At 37.8% G+C, this 10730-nt stretch overlaps 2 protein-coding genes across 2 annotated transcripts; one reads left to right on the top strand and one right to left on the bottom strand.

Annotated features, from left to right (window-relative positions):
• The first annotated feature begins 1622 nt into the window (after positions 1 to 1622).
• On the top strand, positions 1623 to 4402 carry LOC111803177 (probable prolyl 4-hydroxylase 10). The gene is made up of 8 exons (XM_023687465.1): positions 1623 to 1947; positions 2039 to 2117; positions 2451 to 2548; positions 2634 to 2731; positions 3259 to 3388; positions 3488 to 3675; positions 3796 to 3884; positions 4112 to 4402. The coding sequence occupies exons 1-7, from the start codon at positions 1751 to 1753 to the stop codon at positions 3867 to 3869; spliced, it is 864 nt and encodes a 287-aa protein (XP_023543233.1). The 5' UTR covers positions 1623 to 1750; the 3' UTR covers positions 3870 to 3884; positions 4112 to 4402.
• Positions 4403 to 5052: 650 nt separating this feature from the next.
• LOC111803950 (aconitate hydratase-like) lies at positions 5053 to 10718 on the bottom strand (the record flags this gene model as incomplete). The annotated part of the gene is given in 19 exon segments (XM_023688572.1): positions 5053 to 5305; positions 5420 to 5662; positions 5755 to 5853; positions 5970 to 6449; positions 6532 to 6630; positions 7625 to 7746; positions 7832 to 7950; positions 8033 to 8100; positions 8219 to 8404; positions 8600 to 8675; positions 8762 to 8841; positions 8925 to 8981; positions 9068 to 9210; positions 9292 to 9436; positions 9528 to 9689; positions 9804 to 9989; positions 10107 to 10199; positions 10274 to 10434; positions 10614 to 10718. Coding segments are annotated over 19 exon segments (2699 nt in total), but the record flags the coding sequence as incomplete, so codon positions are not given.
• Positions 10719 to 10730: the final 12 nt, after the last annotated feature.

The raw sequence follows: 10730 nt of genomic DNA, 5'->3' as shown, positions 1-10730 counted from the left end.
ATTAAGAGGGACACGTCTCTTTCACTTGAACCAAACTTTGGTTAAATTATATTTTTCATATTTATATTTTAATAATAATTTCAATAACTTCGGGAGGCTAATGAACTATACTTAAAAAATGATCATTTTTTTTAATTTGGCCGGAGGAAAATTAGAATTGATATCTAATTTATGACAACATAAATATTTTAGAATTAAAATTTTATAATATTATAGTATAGACATATATAGTTTAAAATGATAAATAAATAATAAAAATTTATGAGATTAAAATATTATATTTTTATTCATGTAATTGTCTAATTTTAATTCAACTCAGTGTAATTTTAAGTTTTATCCTAATTAAATAATGCAAGAAAAAACCTCATATAAATGTTTTTTTAAAACATATGGAGGAAATGTAAATACGTGTAAGTTAAAGTGAGTAGCCATGTGCTCAGGTTGTTGTCAAAATTTTGTAGATCCATCATCAACCCAAATAGAGTTCACAATTCTACTGTAATGTCCGGTTGGGAGGAGAACAAATCACCCTTTATAAAAGGGTGTGAAAACCTTCCACTAGTAGACGCGTTTTAAAGTCTTGAGGGAAAGTCCGAAAGGAAAAGTTGACAATATTGAAGCTGTGTTAGGACGGTGAATAAAACCATCCATGTTAGTTTTTATTTATTAGTAACGTGGTCATTAATTTTTTAAAATCTTAACATTCTAGATAGTTATTTTAATTGATAACATTCTATTTTTTTTTTTTTTTATAAATATTACTTCGTGTATTTATTTACTTTAAAAATCTAAATTGAATTAAAAAAAAAAACATTTTTTAAAACTTGTTATCCTCAATTATCGTGTTTCTAATATATTCAGACATAGTGAGTATGAATAGATCAATTGATTTCAATTTTGAATTCGAACTAGCATGGATACCACGTTGAAGCCAACTAAAATGAATATTATGATACGAGAAAAAAGACACTTCATAAGTAAATATCTTGAAAAAATAAAAAATAATATCATAATATTTTTTTCGCAATATAATAATTTACAATTTACTAATTCAACATTTATTTATTTTTTTAAATATTTTTCATATACGAGTAATTATGGAAATATTTAAAATCTTTATCTAATAATTTTTCAGAATTTAATTACTTAATTTATTTTCTTCTTTAAATAATGACACATCAGATTTTAAAATGAAAGCATATTTAAAATAAACTTATTTTTAGATTTTCCAAGTATCATAAATTTTTTAATCAGAGTTATTTTTTCAACTAATAAATGGTTTTTAATATATACAATTAAAGTAATAAATGGAGAGATTATAAGTCAACCATATTTTTAGACCAGGCTTATATTATAATTATGAAATATTCCCATTTAATTTTAATGATTAAATTCAATTTCTTTTTATTTGTATCCTGATTTTTATATTTTCTAAACGTGTATTAAAACACTAAATTAAAATAATTAATATTAATTTCGCTTAAAAAATTAAAAAATTAAATAAAAATAGACTCGATAAAAATTAAATAATAATAATAATAAAACAATAAATAAAGGAAAGCCGCCGGAGACGGAAGGGGATAAATTAAATAAATAATTAAGAAATAAAAGTTGATAAGCAGAGCCAAAATCAATCTTTAATTACGGTGTCAAGATTCACAGTTTGTCTGTACAGAGAGGTCTTTGGACTTTGGAGACGAAGACCAAAAGCTTGGAATTCCAGATCTTGCTTCCTAAGGGTTTTGTTTCCATGGCGAAGCACAGGCAATCTCGTTTACCTACTCGGAAGTCGTCTTCTTCATCTACTCTCATTTTTACCCTGCTCATTATGTTCACCTTCGTCATTCTCATTCTTCTTGCTCTTGGAATCCTTTCGATCCCTGGAAATTCCGGCGGTTCGCCCAAGGTTCATGATCTGAGCTCGATTGTGCGGAAAACCTCTGAGGAGTATGTTATCTTGTGGATTTTCTTTCGATTTTTTGTTCTGTATGAGGATGGATTTTGATTGATTCTGTGGTTTTGTTTGATTTTGTTTCAGTGTTGATGAGGAGAAAGGGGAACGGTGGGCTGAAGTGATCTCATGGGAACCTAGAGCCTTTGTTTATCATAACTTTCTGGTATTTCTGTTTTCCCGATCTTGATTGAGAGATTTGTGATTTATGTTCATTCATTTCTCTCCTAATGCAATTTGTGTATGGAATTCTTTAATAAACTTGGTTGGTGCATGCTTATACACGTTGAATGCGTCTTTGGGGCTGCACCTTCTTTAAGCTTATTATGTTTATGTTCCTCTAAGAAATCATTCTTCGTTCTTATTATGATGAGTCAAGGATAATTCCCATTGTGTTTGTCTTTAGATGGTATTGGAGTATGAGTTGACTGAGGCTGAGACCCATCGATTAATCCCGGAGTAGGGAAATACTGAATTGGTTTACTTTTGAATTGCTCAGACAAAGGAGGAGTGTGAGTACCTAATTAGCCATGCCAAGCCTCATATGCAAAAGTCTACCGTTGTTGACAGTGAAACTGGAAAGAGCAAAGATAGCAGGTGTGCTCTTCCTTTCCTCAGAATTCTTTACTGTTAGTAATGCTGGGTCTCTTTTGTGGAAACCTCCCTGACCTCTCTTTCACAGAGTTCGCACTAGCTCCGGAACATTCTTGCCGAGAGGAGGCGATAAGATTATCAGCACTATAGAGAAAAGGATTGCTGATTTCACCTTCATACCCGTAGGTACGATTTTTGAGTCCATTTCCTCCTGGTTTCTTCCAACTACATCGAGCATTATTTTCTATTATGCAAGGTTAAAATAATCTTTGTAATCTTTAATTTATTTTCAAGTGCACCTATCGTTTTGGTATAATTTTCCCCCTGTAGTCTAGCTTTCCCAACCATAACTTTTCTTTTGTTAGAAAAGATTTTTATCATGCCCGAAACTATTTGAATAGATACAATTATCGTGCTAAGTTTCAATGGATGAGGAAGATTTTTAATCATGGCTGAAAAATTTGAATAACGAATATCGACTCAGACGTAGGAATACCAATACATTCCAGATATTTGTTTGTCCTATGAGCTTACCTGCCCATTGTCCCTCGTTAGAATGAATGAGAATCGGGTTCACCTGATAAACTGTTGCAATTTTTGTTTATTATATGTAGATACTGTCTTCTTATCTTTTAAAATTTTCATAAGGTTAATGAATGTTAGACACTAAGTTTTCGTACTTTGTTACTTAAGTGCACACATAATATATGCAGAGCATGGAGAAGGACTTCAGGTTCTTCATTACGAAGTGGGACAGAAATATGAACCTCATTTTGATTACTTCCTTGACGACTACAATACAAAGAATGGAGGTCAACGTATAGCAACAGTGCTTATGTACCTGTAAGTAGTAATCCATATTTTCCATGCTTTGGACTCTAAACAAGTGCTTCATCTTGCATGGCTTGCCCATTATTTTATATGAATTCTATCGTAATTCAGCTCAGACGTCGAAGAAGGAGGCGAGACAGTGTTCCCTGCTGCCAAAGGAAACTTTAGTTCTGTACCTTGGTGGAATGAGCTTTCTGATTGTGGGAAGAAAGGACTTTCCGTTAAACCGAAGAGGGGCGATGCATTGCTTTTCTGGAGCATGAAGCCCGATGCCTCTCTAGATCCTTCAAGTTTGCATGGTTAGATTAGATACTCTCAAACTTATAAACCCACCATTCCATTTTTCTGAGCATGTTAGATTTCAGCCATGTACGTTTCGTTCGTACAATGACGATGTTTCTCCTGCTGTTCATATATAGGTGGCTGTCCTGTTATCAAGGGGAATAAATGGTCTGCTACTAAATGGATGCGAGTAGATGAATACAAAGCTTGAGTTGATGTGACCAAGGTAATCTCCATTCTCTAAACAATGAACTAACAAATGAACACCTCAAACACTAAATCATTTTGCCAGTTCAAATTTCTTTTGGCTTCTCAACATTTGGACAGTCTTTCTTCAATCTTTCCTAGATCATTCTATTTGGAAATAACTTCAATTCGCCCTCTGTGATGACTTTTCTTGGTACTGCTGAAAGAATTCTTCCTAAAGGTTTGGTGTGCTTCATTGTTTGGCAGGCTGGTTGACATTGCTTGTTACTGCTCAAAGTCACAGGTGCATTTTCTGTAGGGAATCTCATCATTTCTATAATTTAACCTTACTACTCGATCCCTGAATCTATGAATTTTGATGTGCTTATCACAAGTTTACATTGTCATCGATTTCTTGTTTTTATGGCCACGAGAGAATAAGAGTTCATATTTTTGCCAGAAATGCCACCTCCAAACCTCACTTACAGATTCATGTACAACTACCTTACTAGAACATTGCTATATTTTTCTATTTGATACAACCTTTTAATGCCTTCATTCTTCCAATTAGCTACCCATTTGCAATGAAAAGTGGGATAAGGGTGATCTCTTTCTAGATTGGTTTTTGTGTTCATTTCTATTTTTAATACTTATTTTTATCGCAATTTTATTTAATTTATCGAATCCCTTTTGGTTGAAGAGATACGACTTCATGTTATAAAGGAAGTGAATTGATTCTATGATTCTACGATTCTAATTACCCATTTGTTTCGAATTCGAGTTTCTTATGGGATAGACTTCTAGATCACTACTCAAAATATTGGTTTCATGACCTATTTGTTCCGAATCCGAGATTCTTTTCGGATAGACTTTTAGATCACTCAAAATATGACGATATCTTTTATATTCTTGTCCTTCATTTTTCTTGTATAAATTATAGTAAAATTAATATAAATTGAATTCATAATAATAAAATGTTAAATTATTAAAGATACTAAAATGTCATAGAAGTTTAATTATATTAGATTAGTATATAGATTATTTAAAATTCGAAGGATGTTAGAATAATTCATCGTTTCACTTCTAGATTGAATCAACATTTGAATGGTCAATTAAAAATTTAAAAGTCTAAACAGTTTTTAAAATAATTATATATTTTTTAAGCTGACCTTAGATTAGAGCATCTGAAAAATTCAAACAATAAATTTCTCTGAAAAATTAGCATTTCCCCTTAACAAAATTAATAAAAATATGTCATACAGATATGTATATATATATATATATATATATGGGAAATCCTTGAAACGAAGAACTTGATAGTCCCAAACGAAGAACTTGAAACCATTTTATTAAGAAATTCAGAGCTCCAACCTGATCCCACTTCCTTTAGTGCTTTGCGTGGATCAAATTCCTCATCACATACTGCAGAATTCCACCATGATCGAAGTATGCCAGTTCCACCTGCACATTAAAACCAGCAAACTTTCAGATTAAGAAAGTACCAATGGCGACCTGGGTTTTTGGAGTTATCCGATGTTCGGATTCGAGACGTGTAGACTACGGTTCGGAAAGTACCTCGGTGTCGAATCTTAGAATGCAACTGAACGACTTTCCAGCGTCTGTCACCACACCCACCTCCTGACCAGGTCTGATTTCTCCCACATTGCTTGGAAGATCGATGGTGTAACGCTCATGCCCAGTCAACCCGAGGGACTCGGCATCCTCTCCATCCTTGAAACATAGAGGAATAATACCCATACCGACCAAGTTGCTGCGGTGTATACGTTCAAAGCTCTTTGCTATAACTGCTTTGACACCCTGGGAGACGTTTCGAAGAGCATTAAGTAATATGACCAGGAGACTCAAGTCCATAAGAATTGAGCTCTATCAATACAAATCAGAAAAAGTACCAGAAGCATTGGCCCCTTGGCAGCCCAATCACGCGAACTTCCGCTTCCATACTCGGCACCGGCCAGAATGATCGTATCAAGCCCCTCGTTCTTGTACCTCTGTTAACAGATACATAATCTAAGGACGAGAACCGAGAATCGAGAATCTTGAAAGGAAAAGTTATTCAGATCGAAGACATTCGATATGGTAAAAAGAAAAAAGATCAAGAAATTACCATTGCAGCATCAAATACAGAGAGTTTCTCCCCGCTGGGGATGTGAATTGTCTTCGGCCCAACTTCCCCCTTCAATAGTTTATTGACTATACGAATGTTGGCGAACGTGCCACGTGCCATAATCTCGTCATTCCCACGGCGACTACCGTACGAGTTAAAATCTCTTCTGTCAACCCCACGTTCGAGAAGGTATTTAGCAGCAGGACTGTCTTTATGGATGCTACCAGCAGGTGAGATATGATCAGTTGTAATACTATCACCAAAATTGAGCAGGCAGTACGCGTTTTTGACCCCGTGAGCCCCGGGAGGAGACATGGTCATATCTTTAAAATAAGGAGGCTCGTGAATGTACGTTGACTTTGGGTCCCAGGAGTAGAGTGTTCCTTCGGGAACGGATAACTGATTCCAAGTTGCATTTCCTTCGGTGATTGCTTGGTATGTGGCCCGAAACATGTCAGGCAACACATTCGATTGTACGACCTGTTCGAGCAATGAATAAGATCCAAATACAACAATCAAAGAGCTCAGCATCTAAAAAGCACTTCAAAGTATAGCAGCTTACTTCGGCAACTTCTTCGCTAGTCGGCCAAATGTCCCTAAAAAACACTTCCTTTCCATCCTTTCCCCGCCCAATAGGCTCAGTTTCAAAATCGATGTCGACCTGCAAAATAGCCTGAAGTTATGCTTTGGACGAGTTATCTTTTACGATATCAAAAGAAATTTGATGTGGTGGGTATATTTATTGTAACGACCCAAGCACACCGCTAGCAGATATTGTCCTCTTTGGGCTTTCCCTTTCGAGCTTCCCCTCAAGGGTTTTAAAACGTGTATGTTAGGGACACCCTTATAAAGAATGCTCTGTTCTACCCCCCAACCGATGTGGGATCTCATAATCCACCCCCTTCGAGGCCCAGCGTCCTCACTGACACTCGTTCCCTTCCCCAATTGATGTGGGACCCCCCAATCCACGCCCTCAAGGCTCAGCATCCTTGCTGGCACACCGCTTTGTGTCCACCCCCTTCGGAGCTCAGCTCGGTGTCTGGCTCTGATACCATTTGTAACAGCCCAAGCCCACCGCTAGCAAATATGTCCTCCTTGGGCTTTCCCTTTCGGGCTTCCCCTCAAGGTTTTTAAAATGTGTTTGTTAGGGAGACGTTTCCACACCCTTATAAAGAATGCTCTGTTCTACCCCCCAACCGATGTGGGATCTCATAATCCACCCCCTTCGAGGCCCAGCGTTCTCACTGACACTCGTTCCCTTCCCCAATTGATGTGGGACCCCCCAATCCATGCCCTCAAGGCTCAGCATCCTTGCTGGCACACCGCTTTGTGTCCACCCCCTTCGGAGCTCAGCTCGGTGTCTGGCTCTGATACCATTTGTAACAGCCCAAGCCCACCGCTAGCAAATATGTCCTCCTTGGGCTTTCCCTTTCGGGCTTCCCCTCAAGGTTTTTAAAACGCGTCTTAGAGGTTTCCACACCCTTATAAAGAATGCTTCGTTCTCCTCCCCAACCGATGTGGGATCTCACATTTATTTTTATGCTATAGAACCGACTTTCGAGGAGAAGCGAGTTGCTTGAGGGCTTGCGGAATCTGGCATCCACAAGCACTCACCTTTCCAATTCAAGAGAGATAGAGAACAAGAAGGTACTTACAGTTCCAGCAAGTGCGTAGGCTACCACAAGAGGAGGAGAAGCGAGGTAGTTGGCCCTTGTCAAAGGGTGTACACGACCCTCAAAATTTCTATTTCCAGACAGCACGGCGGCAGCAACCATGTCTGAACGTTCAAATATCATTAGCAACACAGTTTTTAGAATACCAAAGAACAGTATCAAACATCCCACTCGAACACAAATAGTTACCATTTTCGGTTATCGCTGAAGCAACAGATTCATCAATATCTCCTGAATTTCCAATGCATGTAGTACATCCATACCCAACTATATGGAACCCTAGCTGATTAAGATACTTCTGCAAGCCACTGCAGATGTAAACACACGTACCGTAGATGAGTACTCTCTCGTATAAAAAAAGGTTCATCTATTGCGCTGTCGGAAAATTACCTCTTCGCCAAATACTTGGTCACCACCCCAGAGCCGGGAGCAAGACTCGTCTTAATCCAGGGCTTAACCTGATTCACAAAGTTGCAACAAAATCAAAACCGATAGAGCTCACTGGAATCGATTACTACGAGTCAAACACATTGATAGAGAGGTCCTATTAATGGTGGGTGAAGACAGACATCTAACCTCTAGCCCAAGATCACAAGCTTTCTTAGCCACCAAAGCAGCTCCAAGCATAACGCTTGGGTTCGAGGTATTTGTGCAGCTAGTGATAGCCGCAATTACGACATCCCCATGCCTAAGCTGAGCTGGGGATCCATGAAAACTGAACTCTGCAACCTTTGTTTGAGCTTCCTTTGGTATGGCAAACCCCTATAACATCATTATATAAGAATATAGGGTCGGTGAAAATAGCGGCAATGGACTTAGAAACGTGCTAAAAAATATCTTGATGACAACTTTTGAAACTCTAATTTTTGGCCATGCTAAATCCCGTTCGCTTAAATTAACATCAATGGTATTTGTAATTCAATTCAAAATCAATCTGCTCGGGTAAATGTTCTTCACCTTGAATCCGACTTTACTGTCGAGGCATGTGTGCCAATCAGCTTTCATTTCTTTTAAGGGAACTCGATCGTGCGGTCTGCAAAACCAAGAGGAAGAACGTAAGGTTAAACAAGGCTAGGTTATTATTCAATTTTACACAAGTTCTATTATAATTTAAACTACCTTTTTGGACCTGATATGCACGGTTCGACATCCGAAAGATTCAGTTCTATATGAGAGGAATACACTCGTTCAACTTGAGGCTGCATTCAGTAAAATCTAACTCAGACACGGAAGGTTCTAAATATCGACAATAAAATAAGGAAAGATAATATTTTATATTTACCTCACTGTAGTCTACGAACATCTTGTTCGCTCGCAAATAGGATTCTATCATAGAAATCTGAATTGTAATTCTCAAGTTAGCACTTGAACAAAAGCATACATGAACTACTAACTAGCTGAACGTCATTATGAGCGATAACTAACTGTTTCATCTTTTCTTCCGGTCAGTTTCAGATACTGCAGGGTGACGTGATCGACAGGAAAGAAGCCCATTGTTGCACCATACTCGGGGGACATGTTGGCAATTGTGGCACGGTCGGCCAAAGATAGTTCACTCATACCTTCCCCTGCATAGAAGTAAAATGACATTATAAGAAAAAGGGTGGCGTAAATTTTAAAACGACGTTCAGAAGTTCGGCTCTGCTTACCATAAAACTCCACAAACTTGCCAACAACACCGTGCTTCCTGAGCATTTGAGTCACAGTCAAAACCAAGTCTGTAGCTGTTACACCATTTCTCAGCTTTCCAATTAATTTAAACCCGACGACGCCAGGCAAGACCATGCTCATGGGCTAAAATTGACGAGAGAAAGAAAGAACAAAGTCAATCATTTTTCCGCAAGATAACAAAAATACGATACCAAAAAATATGATTATTTCATACCTGTCCAAGCATTGCAGCTTCTGCTTCTATCCCACCAACGCCCCAACCAGCAACGCCCAATCCATCAATCATCGTTGTGTGTGAATCGGTTCCCACAACACTATCAGGGTAAAGCAAGCCATTTGTGTTGAAAACCACTCGGCCAAGGTATTCCAGATTAACCTGAAAAATGATGCAATACTATAAGATAAAAGGCAAAAAAGTACATTCATATCGAGACAACAGGATGATCGAGGTGGACTATCCTGCAAGCTCGAGTGTTGTATAGAAGTATACCTGGTGAACTATACCAGATCCGGGAGGTACGACAAGCATGTTATGGAAAGCACTAGATCCCCATTTCAGAAAACCAAACCTTTCTCTGTTTCGTTGAAATTCCAGTTCCATATTCGCCTGTACTGCATTTTCGGTCTTTGCCACATCGACCTGAACTGAATGGTCAATGACGAGATCTACAGGAACCTGTATTGATTGCATTCATAAGCCATCACTATGTGTTCAACTGTTCATGTATTAGATAGATCGAACGATCGACAAATATAAAGAACGAACGAAGAATTTATATAGTTCACTACTCACCAATGGATTAATCTTGTTGGAATCACCACCAAGCCTGTTCATAGCGTCTCGCATACAAGCAAGATCAACAACAGCAGGCACACCAGTAAAATCCTAAATCGACGCACATTTCACATATCAAACGACAACACAAATCCATATCCAACTTTCAGAAACAAAATGCTGACCTGAAGCAACACTCTAGCAGGTTTAAAAGGAATTTCAACCAGTTTGGGAGAGGTGTTCTCCCAATCAAGAATCTTCTCGACATCCTTAGCCTTAACCGCGAACTCATCGCAGTTTCGGATGGCCGATTCCAGAAGAATCCTAATGGAATATGGCAGCCTTTCTGCCAAAGAAACATCCATCCAACAATCAACATCCAACCCTTTAGAACGTTTAATGTAGTTTCAACTCACACCACTAAAACCACTTGAACTTTTGATTCACAGAAACAGATAGAATCTAATAAAGCACACTCAAACAGATAGAATCAAACCAACAATCAAATAAAGCAGAACCACTCACCGATTCTAGGATCGTTCAGAGCAGGCAAGCTGTAGTACTTTCCAAACACAGACCCATCAGGATTCTCAAGGGTCTTCAAGATGCCATTGAAAGGGTTTTCGATCGCTGTAAAAAAAA

Source organism: Cucurbita pepo, chromosome LG10 (assembly GCF_002806865.2).
Source record: "Cucurbita pepo subsp. pepo cultivar mu-cu-16 chromosome LG10, ASM280686v2, whole genome shotgun sequence".
Lineage (NCBI taxonomy): Eukaryota > Viridiplantae > Streptophyta > Magnoliopsida > Cucurbitales > Cucurbitaceae > Cucurbita > Cucurbita pepo.
Note: the sequence above shows the minus strand (reverse complement) of the source record. Positions and strands in the feature narration are given on the sequence as shown.

What these genes read in the sequence shown, in the direction of transcription:
- LOC111803177 (XM_023687465.1), top strand. Translation starts at nt 1,751, where the DNA reads ATGGCGAAGCACAGGCAATCTCGTTTACCTACTCGGAAGTCGTCTTCT. An exon ending in GGAAAGAGCAAAGATAGCAG is followed by an intron (nt 2,549 to 2,633) that starts GTGTGCTCTTCC and finishes TCTCTTTCACAG; the next exon opens with AGTTCGCACTAGCTCCGGAA. An exon ending in AGATCCTTCAAGTTTGCATG is followed by an intron (nt 3,676 to 3,795) that starts GTTAGATTAGAT and finishes GTTCATATATAG; the next exon opens with GTGGCTGTCCTGTTATCAAG.